Source organism: Heteronotia binoei, chromosome 1 (genome assembly GCF_032191835.1).
Source record: "Heteronotia binoei isolate CCM8104 ecotype False Entrance Well chromosome 1, APGP_CSIRO_Hbin_v1, whole genome shotgun sequence".
Lineage (NCBI taxonomy): Eukaryota > Metazoa > Chordata > Lepidosauria > Squamata > Gekkonidae > Heteronotia > Heteronotia binoei.
This window is the reverse complement of record NC_083223.1, coordinates 181,307,311-181,334,201: the sequence shown is the minus strand read 5'-3', so window position 1 is coordinate 181,334,201 and position 26,891 is coordinate 181,307,311. Positions and strand designations below refer to the sequence as shown.

Genomic DNA, 26,891 nt, shown 5'->3' with positions numbered 1-26,891 from the left:
TATGCCGTAATTCATAATGATTACTTAAATTGGTGTTGGTCTTTCAGGTATATTTAGAAGAGGCATGTTTCATGTACTGATAATATTGTTTTATTGAAGAAGTTAATATATAAAGCCTGAGGTGTCTGGATGAAACTTTGGACCCATGATCCGCAGACAGCTGTGTGTGAGTACCTGACATTTGTTAAGCACACAGAGGGAGCAATCCTAAATAAATCCCATTTTATTCTATGGGCATTACTGACCAGGAAAGTGTTCTTAAGACTGCAGCTGGAGGCAGGTAGCTGATTTTTCCTTTTTACAGCAGTTACTCATGCCTCGTGGAGTGCTGTGCAAAACTGCGGGTCCGATTAAAAATGTTCCAATGTTATTAAACATTTTTCCCAAATTAAAATGTCACTAAGGTTTGGGGAAAGTTTGTTTGTTTTCTTATAATTTTTCTTCTTCATATGGGATAGCTGTACATCTGTTTCTGACCAGACCTATATAGGTCTGTCAAAACCACAAATGACTGCAATTTAACATTTCAAACTCAGTTGCTTTTTCTGAACCTTTGTGCTGTATTTAGTGTGAGAAAATTCAGATGAGACAATTTACAAAAGCATTTTCCACAAGCCATGCAAATAAATTACCGTCTCATATGCTAGTTCATAGTTTGACACATCCTCACGGAAAATCTCAACAGCTTCCAATAGTTGAGCCTTAAACTTGGGCTGCACTTGAATCAACTCATCTTGAACACTAGACTGAAACAGAAGTAAATATTCATCAATCATATGAATAAAAGATTAATATCACCTATTTTATCTATTGAAATGTTGATCCAAATATCTACAGACTCATTGATAATTATCTAGGATATTTATTTTCAAAAGCTGCCCTTTCAGAAACATTCTAGAACAGAAGTATTACAGAGCATTTGATCAAGGAGGAGAAAATCTGTATCTATCAGGCAACATTCTGAGGAAATCTGGTGCAATTGACAAAGCATTTGAAGGAGAAGTCCAGCTGGCGGACCCTAGCACATAAAAGAAAGGGCCATACATTTTGACTGGTAACCTGGTATTAACAGGATATGTCAGAATATAAAATAGGACTGTTCAATAATCTGTCACACGGCACTCTTTAAAAGCCATTATGGTTGAAAAGCTCAGTAAATGATTATAGTTCATTTCTCCAGGTCTTATTCTTTTAAAAAAATATTGATATTTCATAATTCATAATGATTTACAAAATGAAATTATGAATCAATATATTTATTTAGAAAAAAATTATACTGCCTCTCCAGGAATATACCTGGAGTGGCTTACAAAATAAAAAGATGATTAAAAACAAAACATTATAATGTATTAAGTAAAATATAGCATTAAAAAACACAGCCCTACATAAAAACATAAGACAATAAAATCATAAGACCTTAAAAACAGATCTCTGACAGCTTAAAATAAAATTAAAAACCAACCCTTTAACTAATAGCATGGGTCAACATAAACATTTTGGCCTAGTGCCTAAAAGAAAGCAATGTAGCCACCAGGCAAACCTGAAGGGGAAGGGCATTCCATTAGTAGTGGTGCCACTACTAAAAAAGCTCTGATTCTGGTTGCCACATAACTGTACCTCTGAAGGCAGAGGTACAGAGAGCAGGGTTTTTAACACAAATAATAACTGGAGATCTGGAAATATCATTTTATCTTGCAGGATAGATTAGTTTCTAAAGCTCAGTCTCAGCTGGTATTCATTATTTATATTGCCACAAATAGTATCAAAAAGCCTACTTTCATATACTTACTGCTTTGCTTTGTAACTTATTAAAAGAATACCGCAGTGTGTCAACTCCTTCTGATTCCTCCTTTGTCACTTCAACTTCAAATCTATTCAAAATTGTATAGGCTTCCTAGGAGGGGAAAAAAAACAGGAATGCCACATAATTCATATTTTCATAAAAGATCAATATCTATAACTAGGACCCAATGCTGGTGAGGGGGGAAGAACCTTACCTCAATGGGTCCCAAGGTCATATCCATCTCTATTTCCTTGTCACGTATGTTAGATAGAGCTTCCATTGCAAATCTGACATCATCCAAATCTCGAATAGGCCGAGATAGCTTTTTCAAATATTCTGTTATAAAGGTTATCATGTCTTGCATTTTCTTCTTGTATTCTTCATTTAAATAACGACAGAGTAACATTTTCCATGCCTTGGCTTCAATTGAGAGAGCTAGTTTCATTGGTCCTATTAAAATTATAGTCTCTAGGTTATTTATATATACAAAGCAATTGACCTTTATATACCATTAATTCAAGGGAATTACACAAAATCCTTTAAGATAGAACAATCTAAGTCAAAAAATGATCACAGTTAGACTGGGATCTAAAAACTGCAAATAGTTTTGCATACCAAGAAGGCTTTTGTTCTGTTTGTTTATCTCATACTACAGCTCTCATGGAAATTATCTTACTTTCTAAAGGTGGGGCTAAGCATCCTGTATCTGTGAGGCTAGAAGAAGGATATAACTTATATTCCTGGATATAAGTTATATCAGAAAGTTAGGGAGGGAAGGGTTGGAGGTGTGGTGGCTCTATATGTCAGAGAGGGCATACGGTCCAGTAAGCCTGAGGTCAGAGAATTAAATTCCCTTCTAGAAATGCTTTGGGTTGAAATAGAGGGCCCAAAAGGAAATTTAACTATGGGAGTTTGTTATCGCCCACCAAATCAAAAGATAGACGACAACTATAATATGATGGAAGGATTAAAGATAGTGGCTAGACATAAAAACTGTCATCATAGGTGATTTTAACTACCTGCAGATTGATTGGGTCAATATCTGTTCCGGTCGAGAGAAAGAGATTGAGTTTCTAGATGCTCTCAATGACTGTGCTATGGAGCAGATGGTCTCTGAACCTACCAGAGGTGGGGCGATCCTGGATTTGGTCCTAAGTAATGCCCAAGACTTGGTGAGAGCTGTAAAAGTAATCGCACCGCTTGGGAGCAGTGACCATAACGTTATTGATTTCACTGTTTGTATAGAGAGTTGCACAAAAGACCAGCACAACCACGTTTAACTTTAAAAGGGGTAAATTCTCTGAGATGAGGAGGCATGTGAAGAGGAAAATGAAAGGAAAAGTAAATACAGTCAAAACCCTTGGGGAAGCTTGGTGCCTATTTAAAACTACAATCCTAGAAATTCAGATAAATTATATACCACAAGTTAGGAAAGGCACAAACAGGTATAAGAGAAGGCCTGCATGGTTAACAAACAAATTAAAGGCAGCTGTAAAAGGTAAGAAGGACTCCTTTAAGTGGTGGAAAGCTAGTCCAAGTGAGATTAATAAAAGGGAACACAGGCAGTGGCAAATCAAATGCAAGACTGTGATCAGGCAGGCAAAAAGGGACTATGAGGAGCATATTGCAAAAAACATAAAGACCAACAATAAAAATTTCTTCAAATAGCTTAGAAGCAGGAAACCAGCCAGGGAGCCAGTGGGGCCCTTGGATGACCAAGGGGTCAAAGGATTACTGAAGGAGGATAGGGAAATGGCTGAGAAGCTGAATGCATTTTTTGCCTCCGTCTTCACTTTGGAAGATGAGAATTATTTTGCCTGCTCCAGAACCACTTATATTGGAAGGGGTGTTGAAAGACCTGAGTCAGATTGAGGTGACAAGAGAGGAGGTCCTACAACTGATAGACGAATAAAAAATGAATAAGCCGCCAGGTCCGGATGGCATACATCCAAGAGTTCTGAAACAACTCAAAGTTGAACTTGTGGATCTCCTGACAAAAATATGTAATCTTTCATTGAAATCTGCCTCCGTTCCTGAGGACTGGAAGGTAGCAAATGTCACCCCCATCTTTAAAAAGGGTTCCAGAGGAGATTCGGGAAACTGCAGGCCAGTCAGTCTGACTTCAATACCGGGAAAGTTGGTAGAAACCATTATCAAGGACAGAATGAATAGGCACATTGATGAACATGAGTTATTGAGGAAGACTCAGCATGGGTTCTGTAAGGGAAGATCTTGCCTCACTAACCTATTACATTTCTTTGAGGGGGTGAACAAACATGTGGACAAAGGAGACCCGATAGATATTGTTTACCTTGACTTCCAGAAAGCTTTTGATAAAGTTCCTCATCAAAGGCTCCTTAGTAAGCTCGAGAGTCATGGAGTAAAAGGACAGGTCCTCTTGTGGATCAAAAACTGGCTAATTAATAGGAAGCAGAGAGTGAGTATAAATGGGCAGTCTTCGCAGTGGAGGATGGTAAGCAGTGGAGTGCCGCAGGGCTCAGTACTGGGTCCCATGCTCTTTAACTTGTTCATAAATGATCTGTAATTGGGAGTAAGCAGTGAAGTGGCCAAGTTTGCAGATTACACTAAATTGTTCAGGGTGGTGAGAACCAGAGAGGATTGTGAGGCACTCCAAAGGGATCTGTTGAGGCTGGGTGAGTGGGCATCAACGTGGCAGATGAGGTTCAATGTGGCCAAGTGCAAAGTAATGCACATTGGGGCCAAGAATCCCAGCTACAAATACAAGTTGATGGGGTGTGAACTGGCAGAGACTGACCAAGAGAGAGATCTTGGGGTCGTGGTAGATAACTCACTGAAAATGTCAAGACAGTGTGCGATTGCAATAAAAAAGGCCAACGCCATGCTGGGAATTATTAGGAAGGGAATTGAAAACAAATCAGCCAGTATCATAATGCCCCTGTATAAATTGATGGTGCAGTCTCATTTCAAATACTGTGTGCAATTCTGGTCACCGCACCACAAAAAGGATATTATAGCACTGGAAAAAGTGCAGAAAAGGGCAACTAGAATGATAAAAGGGTTGGAACACTTTCCCTATGAAGAAAGGTTAAAACGCTTGAGGCTCTTTAGCTTGGAGAAACGTCGACTGCGGGGTGACATGATAGAGGTTTACAAGATTATGCATGGGATGGAGAAAGTAGAGAAAGAAGTACTTTTCTCCCTTTCTCACAATACAAGAACTCAGGGGCATTCAATGAAATTGCTGAGCAGTCGGGTTAGAGCGTATAAAAGGAGGTACTTCTTCACCCAAAAGGGTGATTAACATGTGGAATTCACTGCCACAGGAGGTGGTGGTGGCTACAAGCATAGCGAGCTTCAAGAGGGGGTTAGATAAAAATATGGAGCAGAGGTCCATCAGTGGCTATTAGCCACAGTGTGTGTGTGTGTGTGTGTGTGTGTGTATCTCTCTCTCTCGGCTTGGCTTCGCGAACGAAGATTTAAGAAGGGTGCAATAGTCCACGTCTGCTGCAGGCTTGCTGGTGGCTGACAAGACCAATGCGGGACAGGCAGGTCCGGCCACAGTGGCTGCAGGGAAAAGTCTGATTTAGGGTTGGTGCTGTAGCAGTGCGATTCTTCGTTCAGGGTGCTGCCGAAAAATGCTTTCGTCTCCAGGTTAGCATCAGGCGACCAATACCCTGAACCGCCTACATGCAGGATCGGGACTGCGGCTTCCAGTGGCACCTTCCACCTGCCGTTTCGCCCCTTGCCCATCGCTGCAGGACTTGATGCGTTGTGGGTTGTGTATGTGGATATGCCCTTCAGGCCTGCGCAGAGGAATTTTTTAGGTGAAGCCCAGTGTGCGCGGTACTGGCTCCACCCTTTCACCTGGGGGTCATCTGCCATGGCCCAGTAAGCCGGGACGCCGGCAGCGAGTCCTCCAGGTGGTAGGTGTTACATTAACGAGCTCTATCTGCCCGGGTTTGATGTTAGAGTTTTCCTTCTCTTAGGCTGGCAAGGTTGGTGGGCCCAGCCTGCCCATTCGGTTATACCGCCGGACAATTCGGTCGCACCATGACGTAGCAAACTCTGTGAAAAACGGGGGGGGACCAGCGAGAAGGTGTTGCTACGGATGCAGTAATGCAGGAGAGGCCATTGCAGTGACCATCTGCCAGGCATAGCCAGATATATAATTTTTTGGCCACTGTGTTACACAGAGTTTTGGACTGGATGGGCCATTGGCCTGATCCAACATGGCTTCTCTTATGTTCTTAAGGAATGAGTATGAACCAAACCATGAAACAAAATTTGTCACAAACTTTGCCCTGTTCATGGTTTGCAAACAGAGGTTTGTGACAGGTCTACTGTGACGAACTTCCGCGATCTTTTGAAGCAGTTCATGAAGGTTCACAAATAGAGCAGAAAACAGAGGTTTAAAGGGATTTTGTGTCCCTACTTTATGTTCCCCATAGAAGGAGCAAAAACAGCTGAACAGTTGGGAGGCATGGGGAACAGAAAACAGAGGTTTAAAGGGACTCTTTGTCCCTTTAAACCTCTGCTTTCTGTTCCTGGCAAAAGCTGTAAAAACAGCTGAGCAGCAAAGAGGCACTTCCCACTGCTCAGCTGTGTCAGCTGTTTAAACTTTAAAGGGACTGCAAAAGATGCCCCAAAAAACAGCTGTGTGGCAGGGAGCTTGTACAGTCCTGTTTAAGGAACTGCACAAGATAGCCCAAAACAGCTGAGAGACACAGAGCAACTCCAGGCTGCACAGCTGTTTTTTGGACTGTCTCCTGCAGTCACTTTAAAGTTTAAAGGGAAGATAGCCCACAACAGTTTAGTGGCAGAGAGCAGCTCCCCACCACACAACTGTTTTTCAGGCTGTCTACTGCAGTCCCTTTAAAATTTAAAAGGATTGCACAAGACAGCCTGAAACAGTTGAGTGGTGGGAAGCAAGCTGCTCCACAGCACTCAGGTGTTTTTCAGGATTTCTGAAAACCCCATTTAAAGGATCTGAGATCCCTTTCAATGGGGTTTGTGGGGCCATGAACCACAAACTGGTATGGTTCATGAACAAACCTTCTGGTTTAGTTCATGATTTCACCTCCAACCAAACTGCATTTTCCCGGTTTGTGCCCATCCCTAGCCAGGTACCTTGAGTTGGACAGGAAAAGGAAAAGCCTGACACAGGACTTATAATAACTTTTCTAGTGCAGTTTGTGATTATCTCTGTGTGTGTAATTCAAGAAAGTGCGTAAAACCCTCCCCCATACACACACTAGATGTGCACAAACTCTTGTGCATGCCTAATCAGTTTTGTGAATCTTGGCTGAACAAAATAATAGGGTTTCAATAGATTCCTAAATGTTTAAATGTATTCTGCCACTAACAGACTTTCACTAATTTTAAGCACTTTGTTACTTTCCAACCCTTTTCAGAACATAAGAACATAAGAGAAGCCATGTTGGATCAGGCCAGTGGCCCATCCAGTCCAACACTCTGTGTCACACAGAACTATATTACTTCTTCTCATCTGACTTAAAATGACTCAGCTTTGCTATACAGAGCAGAGCAAATGCACCCTAGGCTAAACTGCATCTGGTCTAATTGAAACAATAGGAATACAAGTCAAACACATAATGTGAACATTAGAATTTATTTTATTTCATTGGAGGGTTCCATCTCTATTTCAACATTAAAACAACATTAAAATTTACAGTTTAGTTCATGATTTGGCCTCCAACCAAAGTTAGCAAGTCAATGCCTCAACAATTATGACCAAATCTGGTCCAGTTAATCAGTCAGATCCTTGAGGTCACTGTGTGGGGGAGACTTAATAAAAGAGCCAGTTTGGTGTGGTTGGTTAAGTGTGCGAACTCTTATCTGGGAGAACCGGGTTTGATTCCCCACTCCTCTACTTGCAGCTGCTGGAATGGCCTTGGGTCAGCCATAGCTACCACAGAGGGCAGCTTCTGAGAGATCCTCTCAGCCCCACCTACCTCACAAGGTGTCTGTTGTGGGGGAGGAAGATAAAGAAGGTTGTGAACTGCTCTGAGACTCTGAGTAGAGGGCAGAATATAAATCCAATGTTGTCTTCTTCTTCTAGAAGGCGATGCCTGCTGCCTCAACTAAAGGCCTAGCAGAAGAGCTCCATTTTACAGACCCTGTGGAACTGCAATAGTTCCCACAGGACCTGGATCTCAAATGGAAGCTTATTTCATTGGGGGGGGGGGGGGGGGCAGGGCCAAAAAAGTCCTGGCTCTAGTTGAGGCAAGTCAGACATCCCTGTAGAGTCCTAAGAGGCTCATATGGGGAGATGTGGTCCCAAAAGTATGCTGGCCCTTGGCTGTATAGGGTTTTAAAGATAAGCTTCACCACCACCTTGAAACAGATCTGGTACATGTCAAAAATATACAGTATACGTTATGCATCAGGCTTCTGCTTGATTGTGTTGTTTTTGTTTATTACTCGTACTAATAATGTATATCATATATTTTTGACCAGTCATTAATACATTCTAATGTTCAAATTATCTGCATGGCTTGTATTCCTACATGTGCCCTATAAAGGTTTTAGAACCTCTGGGGCTCTGCAGTTCCTTTCCTTTTTCAAATTTGAAACAATATCATCCCATTTCCTTTCTCCCCTTACACAATGAACACTATCCTAGGTAATTCTTAAATGGTATAAACTAGGGTGGCTTCATAGAACTTGGTTGACTTGCCCTAACTGAGGACCTTGGTTTTATAGTACTATTCTTTCTTTTACTATAAACCTCCCCGCCATGACTAAGTAATTTAAACATTCCTGTTTGGAAGAGAATTCATAATATGGTCATATCTGGTTAAGAAATTTACTAGATTTAACAAAGATAACTCCACTTCTTCTGCATTGGGCACTGATTCCTGGTGGTGTATGCCTCCTCGAAAGAGCTATATGTAATATGAAGCTCAAAATACGGAATTTATTTAAATCTGACATTGTCTTCCTTGAAAGAAAGGAAACTCAACTTAAATATTATGGATACACAATAAATGTGGTTATTGTTGGCCACTGTCATTTTAAATGTATTTTAAAATAAATTTCCACTAATGCCAATATTTAAATTCAGTGATAGCCTGGCATTTCCAGAGAGTCTGTACTTTTGTTCTCCTCACATCTCCCCCCAATCCCAAATTAAGACAGAGCAAAATCTGAAGATGTACAAACAATTGAAAATTTAAAATAAAGGTCACATGACAAGTGACCTTTGATAGGTGCAGCTATTCCAAACCCTGCTTCAAAAACACATACTGTAAAATTGGGAGGGGAGGAAGACTACACACAATTATATTTTTGTCTGATCATATCTATTTAGACATTTGTATCCACTGATTACTGAATATAATTGCAAATATGGAATTATGGACTCTTAGCAGCAAAACAAATTATATACTTTTAAATATAAATCTGAATTGGTGCATCTTACAGTGTTGCATACAATGAAAATCATCACTTACTTGTATTCAGTTCGATGGGGCCAACGGAAACTGTAGGTTTTAAATCTTCTATCTCTTGTTCAAAGGTAGCATAATGAAGAATTTCTGCTCTGATCTCAGTCAGAGAGGGATTACTGGCCAGAAATTGCTATGCATAGATAAAAGAAACCATTAATAGATATTATTTTGCTGTGTTAAAATGATCTTCAATTTAATATTATTACTTAAAACAATACGCATGGATTTTGTCCCATGCATATAATAGATATAGGAGGCCTGAAAATAACACACTCTTCCCCTACTCCATTAGCCCATGCAGGTCCTCCCCTGTAGTCTTAAGAACATAAGGGAAGCCATCCTGGATCAGGCCAATGCACAGTGGCCAAAACCCAGGAGACATCAAGGAAGTCCACCAGCAGGGCCAGAACTCCAGAAGCCTTCTTACTGTTTGCTCCACAAGCACCTTCTCCTTGACTGGTCCCATCTACCCACAACTTTGCTATCCCAGGAACCTGTCATAGTTGTTGAATTTTTGCCTCAAGTAGACGGCCTATTTCACTGGGTGGATTAGCTGTCCCAGATATTTCAAACTACCATGATGCTATTATCCTCACTAATTTGGTGAAATATTATAGGTCCTCCTACGTGGCGGACTGGAAGTCGATCGAGGATTTTTATTACTCTGTTTTTAAGGTTTTAACTGTTTAAATATTTAATTGTTTTATACTTGAAATTGTTTAAATTTTATGTTTGATTAACTGTTGGAAGCCGCCCTGAGCCATTCGTGGGAAGGGCGGGATATAAATCCTGAATAAATAAATAAATAAAAAATCTCAGGGCCCCCTCTTTCCAGGAGGAACTCTGGTGTGTGTCTAAGCGCGTCAAAACTTCTTCTTCTCCGAACCCTTTTTTGGCCTCCATGCTGCAGGTTTGGCGTAAACACCGTAATAAGTTAGCTCCCCAGACCTCCTCTTTAACCACTTTTGTTAGACAGCCCTGGTTCGCTCCGGCGCTGAGTAAAGACTCGTTTATGCAATGGAAACGTCTAGGACTGACCCGATTTGCTGATGTTCTTCTTAAGGGGGTACTGAAAGATAAAGTGACTCTGGAGGCTGACTCTGACCTCCGACTACCCTGGTTCAAATACCTTCAACTTAAACATTTATTAGATACACATTCCTTCAGTCCCCCTCTGCACGTCCACCTTGCTGGCTTTGAAAAGATCCTATTCGGTGATTCAATCCCGATCAAAGGACTGATATCAAAAATATATCAATTGCTACTCAGCCCCCTTAATGCAAAGCCGCACTCCTATCAAGGTGCCTGGGCTCGAGATTTGCAGATAGAACTAACTGAGGAGCAATGGCGAGCCATCTGGGGTTCTTCCATATATAAAACGAAAGCAATGAATGTCCAACTTCAAGCTCTTAAAGTCCTCACACGATGGTACCGGACCCCAGTGCAGCTAGCGCACTCGTCTTCCATCTCACCCCTCTGTTTCAAGAACTGTGGACAGAGGGGTACTTTTCTCCACTCCTGGTGGCATTGCCCAATCATAAATAGCTTTTGGAGATAAATCTATCAAGTACAAGAACTCACATCATACTCTCCTCCATTTACGCCCGAATTTGCCCTTTTAAATCTTCTAGATAACTCAAATATCCCCGAATCTGCAGAGGAATTGATCTCGCTCATGTTTGTGGCTGCTAAATTTGCAATAGCTCTAGTTTGGAAACAACACTCTCCCCCCTCACGACAAACTTGGTGGTTAAAATTGTGGGATTATTTTGCACTGGATAAGCTCACTTATGACTTAGGCCTTCATCGTTCCCAACAAACTGCTTCCTCGAATTTTATAGAAAAATGGCGACCCTTCATTGATAAAGTTTATGCTGATAATAGAATCCCCAATGCCTCATACCACACTATATTGATGTCCTGTCAATTACTTTCGTAACTGCACTCTGTAATGTTTCATGGTGTCATGTTTTGATATTTGATGCATACTCATGGTTTTCGTTTGTTATATCTGTATCGCACTTCTTAACTCAATAAAGCATTCCAAATGGTAAAAAAAAAAAATAGTTGTTGAATGCCAAGACTCACATTGTGAATAGCTCTGCATATCCATTTAATAAGAACATAAGAGAAGCCATGTTGGATCAGGCCAACGGCCCATCAAGTCCAACACTCTGTGTCACACAGTGCCAAAAAATTTTATATACACACATACACTGTGGCTAATAGCCACTGATGGACCTGTGCTCCATATTTTTATCTAAACCCCTCTTGAAGGTGGCTATACTTGTGGCCGCCACCACCTCCTGTGGCAGTGAATTCCACATGTTAATCACCCTTTGGGTGAAGAAGTACTTCCTTTTATCCGTTTTAACCTGTCTGCTCAGCAATTTCATCGAATGCCCACGAGTTCTTGTATTGTGAGAAAGGGAGAAAAGTACTTCTTTCTCTACTTTCTCCATCCCATGCATTATCTTGTAAACCTCTATCATGTCACCCCGCAGTCGACGTTTCTCCAAGCTAAAGAGTCGCAAGCGTTTCAACCTTTCTTCATAGGGAAAGTGCTCCAGCCCTTTAATCATTCTTTAATCATTTCCAGTCTTCAAATACAGCTGTGCCTGTGTATTTCCTTCAAGCTTAAGGCAAGTATAGGAACTTGAGTGCAAATAAACACATGAAGTTGTCTTATACTAAGTCAGAGCATTGGTCTAACAAAGTAAATACTGTCTACTCTGTTTGGTAGGGTCTCCAGGATCTCAGAATGAGGTTTTTCACAACACCTACTACCTGATCCTTTTAGCTGTGTCAAATTCCACCCCCCCCCGGCTCTTCAGAATAAAAAGTCTTTTGTTCTTTATAACGTTCCTTTTATTGAAAGATCCAGAGTAATAGGTACAGACATTTTGTCCAAGTCATTTTTGGGGTGTCCCAAATCTTCCTCCAGTATATAGAATGACATTCTAAACAACTGCCCCCCTTTCTCCAGCAAAGAAAGATACATGAGCATATTTTCCCAAGAATTCTTTGAGAAGAGAATAAAACCACTCAAGGCTAGCATATTAGATACATAGTTACTTCCATGGCAATAGACTAAACAATAGGTGCATTGTCATAGAGGTGAAAGGGTGGGAATTGAGGAGAAAAGGAGGATACAGGAAAAAAGGAGAAGATAAGAAACTACCATCCTAAGCTTTCAGGGTAAGCAACGCTTTTAAGTATTCAGTGCAAGCAATGATTTAACTCTTAACATTTATTTGACAAGCTGGAGATGCCAGGGATTGAACCTAAGACCATACCATACCATACCAAACCTTTAATGGCATAACAGTTGCAAATAAAAACACACAGAATATAAAAATTTAAACATTGGAGATAAAATCAAAATGAAACCAAGCTTACAGATACATTCATACATGGTCAGATTTAAATTTAAGGATGTCAGACAAAATTTTTACCACAGCCTCGCTAACCTCCCCCTCAGTATCATTCAATAAATAATAACAGGGTGGCAGAATAGACAAATCTGGAGAGAAAGAAAGCTTACAAAATAAATCTTTACGGAGATTATGATAAAAGGAACAATCAAGCAATATATGCTGAATTGAGTCGGGAATATTCGCTCCACAGGAACAGAGTCTGTCGTCTAAAGGGACTCGATGATATCTCCCTTGTAAAACTTTGGAGGGAAACGCGTTTAGTCTAGCCAATATAAATGCCCTGCAAGGACTTGGAATGGTTAAGTCTGATAGATAATGGGGTATTTTGCCGCAGAAAGCATAAAGACCTAAGGAAGCTGGGGAGCAAATATAAGGGTCTGTTGACCGTAGTTTCGTTTCCTCCAACTCCCACAGTCTCAGTTTAATACATCTGAAGATATATGACTCATCAGAAGTAAAAAAATCATCAACCTCTATCCCCAACTGGTTGTTTGGACATAAGCACTGCTGTCCAGGATGAAATATATGGGTCTCTTTTCATACAATCAAGAAGGCTGTTAGGATCTGTTCTAAAGTGAATTTTGAGCCAGAATTTAAACACTGCAATCCAGGCTTTTGCCTCCACCAAAGACTGACCCACTTCAGAGCAGAGAGCAAAGTAGGACACACATTTTGGCATGCCAAGAATTTGTCTAAAGAATGAGGCTTGAATGCCCTCCACTTTCCTGGTAAATGCTGAGATCCATATAGGGATACCATAGAGAATTTGGGCTAGTGTTTTGGCTTTGAACGCCTTAATTGCTGCTGGAACTAATTGGTTGCCCCTTGCAAAGAAAAACTGTTTAATTTGAGCAGCCGAACATTTAGCCAAGTTGACGGTGTTGTTACGATGTGAAACCCAGCTTAACTTGGAGGACGGTAAGCAGTGGGGTGCCGCAGGGCTCGGTACTGGGTCCCATGCTCTTTAACTTGTTCATAAATGATTTAGAGTTGGGAGTGAGCAGTGAAGTGGCCAAGTTTGCGGATGACACTAAATTGTTCAGGGTGGTGAGAACCAGAGAGGATTGTGAGGAACTCCAAAGGGATCTGTTGAGGCTGGGTGAGTGGGCGTCAACGTGGCAGATGTTCAATGTGGCCAAGTGCAAAGTAATGCACATTGGGGCCAAGAATCCCAGCTACAAATACAAGTTGATGGGGTGTGAACTGGCAGAGACTGACCAAGAGAGAGATCTTGGGGTCGTGGTAGATAACTCACTGAAAATGTCAAGACAGTGTGCGTCTGCAATAAAAAAGGCCAACGCCATGCTGGGAATTATTAGGAAGGGAATTGAAAATAAATCAGCCAGTATCATAATGCCCCTGTATAAATCGATGGTGCGGTCTCATTTGGAGTACTGTGTGCAGTTCTGGTCGCCGCACCTCAAAAAGGATATTATAGCATTGGAGAAAGTCCAGAGAAGGGCAACTAGAATGATTAAAGGGCTGGAGCACTTTCCCTATGAAGAAAGGTTGAAATGCTTGGGGCTCTTTAGCTTGGAGAAACGTCGACTGCAGGGTGACATGATAGAGGTTTACAAGATAATGCATGGGATGGAGAAAGTAGAGAAAGAAGTACTTTTCTCCCTTTCTCACAATACAAGAACTCGTGGGCATTCGATGAAATTGCTGAGCAGACAGGTTAAAACGGATAAAAGGAAGTACTTCTTCACCCAAAGGGTGATTAACATGTGGAATTCACTGCCACAGGAGGTGGTGGCGGCCACAAGTATAGCCACCTTCAAGAGGGGTTTAGATAAAAATATGGAGCAGAGGTCCATCAGTGGCTATTAGTCACAGTGTATGTGTGTATATAAAATTTTTTGCCACTGTGTGACACAGAGTGTTGGACTTGATGGGCCGTTGGCCTGATCCAACATGGCTTCTCTTATGTTCTTATGTTCTTACTTGTGATTAAAAGTGACCCCCAAGTATTTAAACATTTTTGTTTGCTCAATTGTTGAGTTGCCAATAAACCATCTCTGTGGGCGCCAGCAATTTGAAAAGACAACTACTTTAGATTTGGCATAATTGATAGAGGGTGAATTACAATTACAGTAGTCATAGAAGGCATTAAAATACCTTTGCAGGCCCACAATTGTGCAAGAGAGGATGGTAGTATCATCGGCATAAAGTAATAAGGGGACTGCTCAGCCTGCTAGTTTAGGCAGATGACCATTAATAGGGTTCAAAAATTGTGCCAGGTCAGTTAAAAATAAATTTAAAAGATGCGAGGCCAGCATGCAACCTTGTTTAACCCCCTTTAACACTGGGATTTTGCTAGTCAAGTCACCCCTAGAAGAAAATTCACTTGGCAAAAAGTATTAGAATGAGGTTTCCTCAAGAGAAACAGCAGACGAGGGTCCATTCCCAGGTAATTTAGCTTAATCTGTAGTTGGGCTCTATCTATTGAATCAAAAGCGTCCTTCAAATCGATGAAGGCGGCATATAATTTTTTTGTCCCGGTATGCATATATTTTTCAGCAAAGAAGACCAGAGTGCAGCAATGGTCCATAGCAGATTTGCCTTTGGAGAAGCCAGTCTGTTCAGGACCTATGATGTTGCCTAGGCGCATCCAGTCAGTTAATCGGAGTTCTAAATGTTTGGCATACAATTTGCCCACTATAGATAATAAACTAATGTGGCGGAAATTTTCTAGTAACTCCAAGCCCCCCCCCCCTTTTGTATATTGGGATAATTATAGAATCAAGCGAAGAGTCTGGGATGGAGCCATGCAGATCAATGAAAGAGAACAATTTTGCAAGGGGCAAGAGCCACCAATCGGCAAACTTTGTGAATACCTCAGCGGGAAGGCCATCAAGGCCTGGTGCTTTACCCGCTTTTAAATCCTTCAATAAATCACTGATTTCCTCTAGAGTTACTGGATGCCAGACCGGCATATCAGTAACTGTGGGGTTTGCTAAGGACCTGAGACCATTTGTATCAGAAACAGATATTCCACCACTGAACCACGTCTGTTATGTCCAGGCTGAGTTACATTGGAACACTGTAAGCTTCAACCCTGTAGACAATAGCGTAGTAGGATTGTAGCAGCCGCAGTTTGGTTGGATGGGCTGCAAGAGACTACCTATAGAGGGCCAGACGGCCAGTTTGAATACACCTAAGGGTCTGCAGCAGGGTGGAGTCTTACTGTATTTAACCAGGCCATGGTCTGGGGTTTGCATGCTGTATATAGTTCTGAAATCATAAAGTAAAAGATGCTGATCATGACTCTGGGAATCTGTGTTCTTTCCACCAAACCCAGTATTTAACAATGTCCCTTTCTCTAAACAGGTAAAAGGGCACAAACAGGGCTGAACAGGGACAGTTGTGTGATATCTGGTCCAATTATAGCAACATTATGAGTGTACTAAAATCTCTGATATAGAAAACACCTAGTTTTATGTTTCCCAGTACTTTGGCATATAAATTCACCCAAATGTATTCCAGAAAAGCAGCACAATACAATTTTGCTGCTAACAAGTTATGTATAATAAAGTTTTCTTTTACCCAGAGGACACAGAGTACTGGTATAACTATACCAATGGGGCAAATTACAGATCTTTATCCCCTAGTCTGAAGAAGTGTGCTTTTAGCACACGAAAGCTTACATTCTGAATAAAACTTTGTTGGTCCTAAAGGTGCTGCTTGACTCCTGCTTTGTCTAGATCCAAAGGGCTCTTTCAGGTTTAAAAAACAAAACAGTGCAAGGAGAAAATGTTAATCCCTCCTATGCTATTGAGACTCTGCGTAACTGCTATTTACAACAAAAAAAGTTTGGGAGGCTGAAACACACAAATCTCAGCACTGAGTTTGTTCCTCAAAGATCTTGCGTGCTAACTTTTAAAACATGAACTACCTTGGATAACAGACACCTTGTAAAAATGGTTACAAAACCTCATAGTTCAACTAACCTGAACTTTAGCATCTCTGTCTTCTGTCCACAAAGCTTTATATTTCTGGAAGTCAAATAGGGCTTCACTAGCTGCTTTCCGTACAGAGTTTACTGATGAGGAGAGAAGCACAACTAATTTGGAAATATCTTTATGTTCTGCAACACCTGGATAAAAATTTCTCAGCTTTCTTACTGGAAAAGTCTCTTCCGCTGTTTCTGAAAAAGAAAGAATTTTCACCATATGAAGCTGCCTTATACTGAATCAGACCCTTGGTCCATCAAAGTCAGTATTGTCTTCCATAAATGCTTCAGTCTCTCCCCACATCCCAATCTGCAATATATGAGGGAAGAGCAAACGCATCTACAAAAATCTGCACTACAAACAAACCTGAATCTTTGTTTTCCTAGGCCGCAATCTAGAGAACCGGATTTTAATGGGAGTGAATTACAATTTAAATTTTTAGAATTATGTCCCCAGAATGTCTCTATTTCACATAATTATATGGTTTCAGAACCAGAAACTACAACCCCAGATGTATTATGAGCAGTTAGCTGATGACTGTGGGTCTAGATTTCCTCTTTAGAGATTGCTGACTGAATAGCACAGAGTAATAGAAAACATTCAACAATGACAATAAGATAAAATGGCATTTCACCTTACCAAAAATTCCTCAGTATTAGCAATGTTTTTGCTAGTCTAAATGGATTGAAATACATTAAAATAGTAATATTAAATTTTATTAACATGACATACAACTTTAAAAATTACAGTCTCTCATAACCTAGAGAGCAATCAGGTCTTCTCAGTCCTACTCAAGACTATTCAACAGGGCTTATCCCAAGAAAGCATTATTTCAGGTTATGTATAGTTTTAAAGCAAAGGGCTAAAATTTAGAAGCAATTACATTTCATAAAGTTAAAAAAGGTAAAGCAAGCTCACTTTCATCTTTTTTAGCTGCTTTTCCTCCTATCTGGCTAGGTGATAATTGTGCGTTGCCCTCCAGTGTTGTACTAGATTTCTGCAGGTGTTGCTGTCCCCAGTGTGCCACACCACGGCTTACGTCCAGGGTCAATTGTATCATACGATTGATGGTCTGCTGGATATCATCTAAACTTGGCACCATTATCTATACAAAACACAAAGCTGTGTTTCAGGCAATGCAATAAAAGTTTCTTAAACCTGAACTGGAACTTATTCAGACATTTAGCTACCAGCTAATTTGCTCAAAATATTACACATGAGTGGCCTATTTCTGAGAACAGAATAATATCCGACACAGAAGACTGGATTCTCCATTTAAGTACTGGAACATAAACTTGCAGTTTTCTAATCTGTGAAAGATGAGAAACAATTTCCTATACATTTCCATTACACTGCTCACATTAGATAGGTTTTGCATGTAGGCTGGCTGCTAACTGTTAAAGCAACTGATATTCTATCTCTTCCTTATGTGACAACATGAGAGAATCTCTGCTGCTGCTTCTCCCCACACCAGCACTATATTTCAAGGACAATACTGGGATGGAGGAAGTGCTACTTGGGATCCTCTCATGATGTCCTAGACTTCTAAAGTTGCCAAGTGGCTCCTACATTACAAAGATAGCATTAGGAGGAGGCTTACAATTTCATCCCATGAGAAAGATGTTTCACTTCACAGTGACAACAATTCTGTTTAATTCATGGAAGGGTATCTGTGGGATTGCCCCATTACTGAAGGAAGTATATAGTCTATTCATGGACCCACTTTTTAATTTTTACAGAAATAAATATCTACCAGAAGTCTGGATGTGATCTATGCAACCAGGGGTCACTTTAGGTGAACTCTGAAGGTAGATGTTACAAGAAATTCCATTAACCCCTCAGCCAACAGGTCCAAATACCAGCTAATACCACTTAAGATGACAATGGTCTCAAACAAAATTCATCAAAATATTATACTCAAACCACCCACCAAAAGTAATCACACAGCAGAATAATCCATCCAATTGCATATGGCATTTATAAACATTTGATAAGAAACTCACTTTTTATCATGAATGCTAAACTATGACTGATTTCGCACGCAGCTTACCCCGCTGTCACATTCCTCTTCTCCAAGCAGTGTCCTTCGAATGTCCCACTATCTGCTCCGGAGCTGCAGTAAACATCACGGTTTTCACGTGGCAAATGGAAAATGATTTTTAGCGGTTTCCATTTGCCACGAAAAACTGCAATGTTTGCTGCAGTTCCGGAGCAGATAGTGGGACATTCGAAGGACGCTGCACAGAGAAAAGGAATGTGACAGCAGGGTAAGCTGAGTGTGAAATCAATCTGTCTGTTTTTGTTGTCCTTGCATTGCTGGTTAGAAACTGTCATGCAGCAGTGGGGGAGTAAGCATATCATGCAAGCCGCCATCCAAGACTCACTATCTTTCCAATTGCCTTGTACTTTATCACGTCATTGCCAAAACCCCTGGGATCCAAATTTGGTTTTGTTCATTTACATAAAATATGCCCTACTTTAAGAATATACATGACATTTCCAGCCATTTTGATTGCTAAAGTTATGATCCATGGGAGCCAGGATAGTTCTGCCAATTACATACCAATTTTTACAAATTCAAGTCAATTTCAGCAAACAAAGAAGGTGTGCTTGTTCTTTGAACACTTTGTAGAATGCATGTCAGACAGGCACAAAATCAGTACAAAATCTTACAATACTCTGAAAGACCATCTTCAAGGGCAGCACAGCTTGTCCCATGGCACAGTTGGGTGTTTAACTGGGTAAATCTATTTCTCTTCACCAGCCTGTTAAATAGGCTAGTCTGAGAGAGTATGACTGGCCCAAGATTGCTTAGCAACAGGGTGTTTTTTTCTGGGGGAAGATAGTAGAACGGGGGTGGGGGAGGGAACATATATATATATATATATATATATATATATATATATATATATATATATATATATATATATATATATATATGTATGTATCTCGGCTTGACTTAGCGAACGAAGATTTAAGAAGGGTGCAGTAGTCCACGTCTGCTGCAGGCTCGCTGGTGGCTGACAAGACCAATGCGGGACAGGCAGGTCCGGCCACAGTGGCTGCAGGGAAAAGTCTGATTTAGGGTTGGTGCTGTAGCAGTGCGATTCTTCCTCAGTCTCCTTTTGTCCTCAAGACCAGCTATGCGTGCGTTCTCAAAGGAAGAGACAGCCTGGTGGATGGTGTGCCTCCATGCTTTGCGATCTGAGGCTAGGTCAGACCACTGGTGATGGTTGATGCGACAGGTGCCAAGGGATTTCTTCAAGGAGTCCTTGTACCTCTTCTTTGGTGCCCCTCTATTTCGATGGCCGGTGGAGAGTTCGCCATACAGGGCAATCTTGGGAAGGCGGTGGTTTTCCATCCTAGAATATGCCCTGCCCAGCGCAGCTGCGTCTTCAACAGCAGTGCCTCGATGCTTGTAACCTCCGCCCTCTTGAGGACTTCAATATATATATTTAAAAGTTCATGAGGGGCACCTATGTGTTTCTTCTTCTTTTCCCTTTTTGAGAGTTCTGGTACTTCCTTTTCCAGAAAAAAAAGCCCTGCACAGCAAGCTTCATGATAGAATGGAGCTTTGCTTCTGGTTTCACAGATTTTAGTCTGTTATTCTAACTGCTACATCATATGGCTAACAGATCAATCTTCTTAGTTTTAGTTTTTGTCAGGTCTATGTTTCAGTAAACTTACTGTGGCAGAAATGACAAAGAGACCTGAAGCACCTTAGAGACAAGCCAAGTCATTGCAGCATGAACAGCAGTCAAAGGCAAGAATTTATTGTGATAATTGTGGTAAGACTGAGAGGGAAAAAGATCTTGGGATCAAGCCCCAGGGGTCATAGTAGATAGCTCAATGAAAGTGTCAGTCCCGTGTGTTGTGGCAGTGAGAAGGCAAACTATGTGAGGGATTATTAGTAAAGCAATTGAGAATAAAATGGTCAATATTGTAATGTCCCTGTATAGATCGATGGTACAGTCTCATTTGGAATACTGTGTACAGTTCTGGTCATCATATCTCCAAAAGGACATTGAAGAGCTGGAAAATGTACAGAGGAGGACAATGAAGATGGTTAGGTGGTTGGGGTACCTTCCTTGTGAGGAAAGGATGAAGAGCCTGGGGCTTTTCAGTTTAGAAAAGAGACAACTAAGGAGGACATGACAGAAGTTTATAAAATTAGGGATGGGGTAGACAGAGCTGACAAAGAGAAAAATTTCCCCCTCCTAAAACTTGAGGGCACTGAATGAAGCTCATGGGCTGTAGGTTCAGGACGGACAAAAGGAAATACTTACACAGAGAGTGATTAAAATGTGGAATACATTGCCAGAAGCTGTCATTATGGCCACAGGAATAAACAGATTAAAAGGGGGATTAGATAGATTCATGTAGGATATGTCTATCAATGGCTACCAGCCATGTTAACGGAGGAGAACCTCCACATTCAGAGGCACTAAGCCTCTGAATTCCAGAGCCAACATAAGGGGAAGGCCTCAGCCTCTATGCCTTGTTGTTGGCTGTCCAGAGGAACTGGTTGGCCACATGCTGGACGAGATGGACTACTGGTCTGATCCAGCAGGGCTCTTCTTATGTCCTTATGGATATTTTCATTTTATATTCTTGCATTTAGTTCTCTATTCTGAAGACTTCAGAAGAAATTATCAAATAATGGCTTTTACCTTCTTAATTGCTTAAATTACTTACCACATTTGGAATAGCTAAATGCACTTCAGCTTTTAGAAATGAAACAACATCTTCCTGTTTAATAGCTGCCTGAGGCAAATAAGATGGCCGCCCAAATGTACTAGAGCTGCAATGTAAATAGAAATTACAATAACAATATGCCACTGCAAAATGTATTAAGCTAAAATTAAAATGTGACTTGATTTGGCATTTTAATTCCTTTGTGCATCCAGAGCCAGTTTGGTGTAGTAGTTAAGTGTGCAGATTCTTATCTGGGAGAACTGGGTTTGATTTCCCACTCATCCACATACACCTGCTGATATGACCTTGGGTCAGCCACAAGTTCTCTCAAGGCTGCTCTGCTCAAGAGCAATTCTGGGAGAACTCTCTCAGTCCCACTTACCTCACAGGGTGTGGGGAGGGGAAGGGAAAGGAGATTTGTAAGACACTCTGAGACTCCTTTGGCTAGCAAAGGGCAGGGTATAAATCCAATCTCTTCTTCATCATCCAGATTCAGAGAATAATAGGAGTAGGGCCCAGAGCCTTTGTTGCAAAGAAGTCTTTTTTGGGGTTCAGCCAGGCCAGAACAAGCGCTGTCTGAAAGACATACTTGGTCTCTTTTCCCCAGCACCTTGTGAAAATGACCATGAATTGAATAAAAGTCTTCTAGTGAAGGGAAATGAAGGTTTTCATTCCATTCATGGTCACTGTCACAAGGAACTGGGGAAAAGAGACCACGTATGTCTTCTAGTGAAGGGGAATGCCCTGACCTGGATAGCCCAGGCAAGTCTGATCTCATCAGATCTCAGAACCTAAGCAGGGCCAGTCCTGGCTTCTATTCAGATGGGAGTAGGGCTTTTTTTGTAGAAAAGGCCCAGCAGGAATTCATTTGCGTATCAGGCCACATCCCCTGATGCCAAGCCAGCCAGAACTGCATTCCTGTGTGTTCCTGTTAAAAAAAAGCCCTGGATGGGAGACCTCCAATGAATACCAGGGTGTTGCCATGGAGGCATGCAATGGCAAACCACCTCTGAATGTCTCTTGTCTTGGAAACCCTATGGAGTTGCTATACGTCAGCTGTGACTTGATGGCACTTTCCACCACCAGTGAAGGGAAACAGCATGTTGGCTAATGGAGAACATGTCTAAAAGATACACGAATTCTGTCAAAGCTGAGCTGGTCTGGGTCTGAAAGGTCCTGTAAAACTTGCCTTGTGTTTCATGAAGGGTGGGTATAAAACTAGCAAACAAATATACCTTGCAACAAATATTCTTCTTTTAAGAGCATCCAAAGACAATCGAGTGGTTTTCTGCAAGCTATCCAACAGCTGATGACTAAAATATGCAACAACTTCTTTGCATTCCTGCAATTAACAAAAAGACCAATCAGATATATAGTTGTCCCAAGCCATTCAGTATAACAAACTAGTGAAGTGAATGTCACAGCTCAAATATCTAATACAACACATAAGCCAAACCAATAGTGCCTCTGAATTTCCTTCAATTCTTCAAACCAAAGAGCTGGTTTTCTACTTAAAACTAATCAAGTCACAGGGAGGAATCTCAGCTTTCAGACTAGGAGTTAAGACTGCAATCCCATTCACCTTCTAAATTAGAGGTACTCGGTGGCATACCTAGCCAATTTGGTGCCCAGGGCAGATAATTTTTTAACACCCCCTCCTCTATTTTACTTTTGCTGTCAAGTAACAGCTGCTAGTTCTGCATTGGGAAATACTTGGAGATTTGCGGGGTGGAGCCTGGGGAATGTGGGGTTTGGGAAGGGACCTCAGAAAGGTAGGATGTCAGTTGACCATCCATTAGAAACAGCCATTTTTTTCAGAGATCAACTGTAATACCAGAAGAGGTCTGGGCTCCACCTGGGGGTTGGCAATCCTACACAGTGAGGAGGGTTCACTTCTACTTCACCAAAGGTATGTGCTGTCCAGAAGAAAGCTAGCATTCCCTCTTGGGCCTGCATCACTGCCAGCTGCATCCAGGGCCTGTGGTATCTGCGGGCCTGTGGTATCTGCGGAAGAACCAATCCCTGGCATCTCTAGTGGAAAAGATTCAGGTAGGAAGTAATGAAAGACTCTGTCTGAGACCCTGGACAGCCACTGCCAGACTGACCTTGATAAGGCAATTTTTATTTAAATTATTTTGTTAGACTTTTAGCTTGCACTCCCCTGCACAGCCAAGGCTCAGAGCAGTTAACAACAGATTAAAATCAATATCATAAATTAATTATTCAAACAGATTTCTATCACAATAAAATTAAATCAGATGGCAGTAAAGGCATAAATAGCATAATTTGACCAGGTGAGGTTGTGCCATGTGTGTTAGTGGAAGCTGGTACAATGACATAATAGATGATGGAAAGGGAGCTGGGAGGAGGCTGTACTGTGGGTGGAGACTTCACTGCCTCAACTGTATGCCTGGCAAAACATCTCTGTTTTGCAGGCCCTGTGGAACTAGATCAGATCCCAAAGAGAAGACGAAGTGTTCAGTGTAGTGGTTAAGTGTGCAGACTCTTATCTGGGAGAACCAGGTTTGATTCCCCAGTCCTCTACTTGCAGCTGCTGGAATTGCCTTGGGTCAGTCACAGCTTATTGCAGAGCTGTACTTGAAAGGGCAGCTCTGTCAGCCCCACCCACCTCACAGGGTGTCTGTTGTGGGAGGGGGGAGGTAAAGGAGATTGTAAACAGCTCTGAGATTCGGAGTGTAGGGTGGGGTATAAATCCAATCATCATCTTCTTCTTCTTCTTTCTTCCCTCGCCCTTCACTACCCAAAAGAGAGTGGCTTACAGTCTTCTTTCCCTTCTCCTCCCCACAACAGACACCCTGTGAGGTAGATGGAGCTGAGAGAATTCTGACAGAAACTGCTCTTGAGAGAACAGCTCTGTGAGAACTTGTGACTGACTCAAGGTCACATCAGCAGGTGCATATGGAGAAGTGGTGAATCAACCCGGTTCTCCCAGATAAGAGTCTGCACACTTAACTACTATATCAAGCTGGCTCTCCGAAGAGCCTGGATCTCATCCGGCAGTGTTCCACCAGGCTGGGGCCACAGCCAAGAAGGCTCTAGCCCAGAAGCAAGATGAACACTTTTGTGGCCAGGGACCACCAGAAGACTGTTATTCATGGAGCGTAGAGCATAACAGAATAGATGGTCCCTAAGAAGAAAAAAAGAAGAGGCCAGTGGAATTTTGTTGTATGCTTCTTTTTTGTTTGCTTGCAATGCCAAGGAGGCTTTGTTTTTTCATAAGCCAAGGGAAGGGTGTTCATTGCATGGGGCACACACACGACTTGAACTGGCCATAGCGTCCTTTTATTGAAAGTGGAGAACTGTACACTGTCTCATTCCTCAGACTTCAGAGGAAAACACCATAGATTTATAGACAGAGAGGTCAGGACACACTCAGCATCCTTTCCTTCCTGCTATCAGTTACTATCCCTTTGAAGTAGAATGGTATTCTTACAGATGAGACTTCCTTCTGGTTTCATCTCTCTCTCTCCCACACACAAAGAATGAGAACGTTCTTCATCTTTGGCACCATGGGTGCAGGTCACAGGACATGCAATCTGCCTCTGCATCCATCTAGCTAGTTAGATGATGTCCTATCCCTATCTCTCATCTATATTATCTAGACTGGAATTCCCTAATAAAGAACTCTGTGTGAAACTGACAGTTGGCTCAGTGTAACTCAGTATAACTGTTTCTTTGCTAATACACACAGAGAACTGAGATGGTGCTGCCTGTAAGCCTCATGCACTGTGACCTAATAGAGATTCCTGACTATACCATATCAGTGAATCTAACACATTTACCCCTACAAAGCAGCTGGAGGGAGGAACACAGATAGGGGCTGCAGAGCTTCAAAATGGCTTCTCTTTTAGACCAAAAACCCCATTTATGCTCAGGTAGGGAAGGAAGGACATAAAGTATAGGCAGGGGTGTCAGGAAAGTTTAGTGTAGGGATAGGGATAGGACATAATTTAACTTTATAGATGTATACAAATGCTAAAAGTGTTCGAAGTAAAATTGGTGAGTTCAAATGTTTAGTGTTGGGAGAAAACATAGACATTGTGGGAATTTCAGAAACTTGGTGGAATGAGGAGAATCAGTGGGACATGGTGATTCCTGGATATAAGTTATATCGGAAGGATAGGGAGGGAAGGGTTGGAGGTGGGGTGGCTCTGTATGTCAGGGAAGGTATACAGTCCAGTAAGACCGAGGTCAAAGAATTAGATTCCCTTCTAGAAATGCTTTGGGTCGAAATAGAGGGCCCAAAAGGAAATTTAACGATGGAAGTTTGTTATCGCCCACCAAATCAAAAGATAGAAGATGGTTATAATATGATGGAAGGATTAAAGATAGCAGCAAAACTTAAAAACTGTGTAGTAATAGGTGATTTTAACTATCTGCAGATTGATTGGGTCAATATGTGTTCAGGTCGAGAGAAAGAGAATGAGTTTCTAGACGTTCTCAATGACTGTGCTATGGAGCAGATGGTCACAGATCCAACCAGGGGTGGGGCGATCCTGGATTTGGTCCTAAGTAATGCCCAAGATTTGGTTAGAGATGTAAAAGTGATCGCATCACTTGGGAGCAGTGACCATAACGTTATTGATTTCACCATTTGTATAAATAGAGTTGCCCCAAAAGACCAGCACAACCACGTTTAACTTTAAAAGGGGTAAATTCTCTGAGATGAGGAGGCATGTGAAGAGGAAGGTGAAAGGAATGGTAAATGCAGTCAAAACCCTTGGGGAAGCTTGGAGGCTATTTAAAACTACAGTCCTAGAAGCTCAGATAAAATATATACCACAAGTTAGGAAAGGCACAAACAGGTATAAGAAAAGGCCTGCATGGTTAACAAACAAAGTAATGAAAGCTGTAAAAAGTAAGAAGGATTCCTTTAAGTGGTGAAAAGCTAGTCCAAGTGAGATTAATAAAAGGGAACACAGGCAGTGGCAAATCAAATGCAAGACTGTGATCAGGCAGGCAAAAAGGGACTATGAGGAGCATATTGCAAAAAACATAAAGACCAACAATAAAAATGTCTTCAAGTATATTAGAAGCAGGAAACCAGCCAGGGAGGCAGTGGGGCCCTTGGATGACCAAAGCGTAAAAGGATCACTGAAGGAGGATAGGTAAATGGCTGAGAAGCTGAATGCATTTTTTTGCCTCAGACTTCACTGTGGAAGATGATAAGTGTTTGCCCACTCCAGAACCACTTATATTGGAAGGGGTGTTGACAGACCTGGGTCAAATTGAGGTGACAAGAGAGGAAGTCCTACAACTGATAAAACTAATAAGTCACCAGGTCTGCATGGCATACATCCAAGAGTTCTGAAAAAACTCAAAGTTGAACTTGTGGATCTCCTGACAAAAATATGTAATCTTTCATTGAAATCTGCCTCCGTTCCTGAGGACTGGAAGGTAGCAAATGTCACCCCCATCTTTAAAAAGGGTTCCAGAGGAGATCCGGGAAATTACAAGCCAGTTAGTCTGACTTCAATACCGGGAAAGTTGGTAGAAACCATTATCGAGGACAGAACGAGTAGGAACATTGATGAACACAAGTTATTGAGGA

The 26,891-nt window shown here is 41.5% G+C and overlaps 2 protein-coding genes across 3 annotated transcripts in view; one reads left to right on the top strand and one right to left on the bottom strand.

The window, feature by feature from the left end:
- Positions 1–26,891, top strand: part of GLO1 (glyoxalase I) — a 295,016-nt gene that overhangs the window by 150,254 nt on the left and 117,871 nt on the right. The gene's annotated exons all lie outside the window — the stretch shown is intronic.
- Positions 1–26,891, bottom strand: part of DNAH8 (dynein axonemal heavy chain 8) — a 329,757-nt gene that overhangs the window by 215,718 nt on the left and 87,148 nt on the right. Inside the window, exons 22-29 of the mRNA XM_060243601.1 lie at positions 22,555–22,661; positions 21,320–21,425; positions 17,543–17,729; positions 16,622–16,818; positions 9,238–9,364; positions 1,998–2,233; positions 1,790–1,894; positions 633–746 (exon numbers count right to left, since the gene is read on the bottom strand). Coding sequence (XP_060099584.1) covers positions 633–746; positions 1,790–1,894; positions 1,998–2,233; positions 9,238–9,364; positions 16,622–16,818; positions 17,543–17,729; positions 21,320–21,425; positions 22,555–22,661 — 1,179 coding nt within the window. The remainder of the gene's footprint in view (positions 1–632; positions 747–1,789; positions 1,895–1,997; positions 2,234–9,237; positions 9,365–16,621; positions 16,819–17,542; positions 17,730–21,319; positions 21,426–22,554; positions 22,662–26,891) is intronic.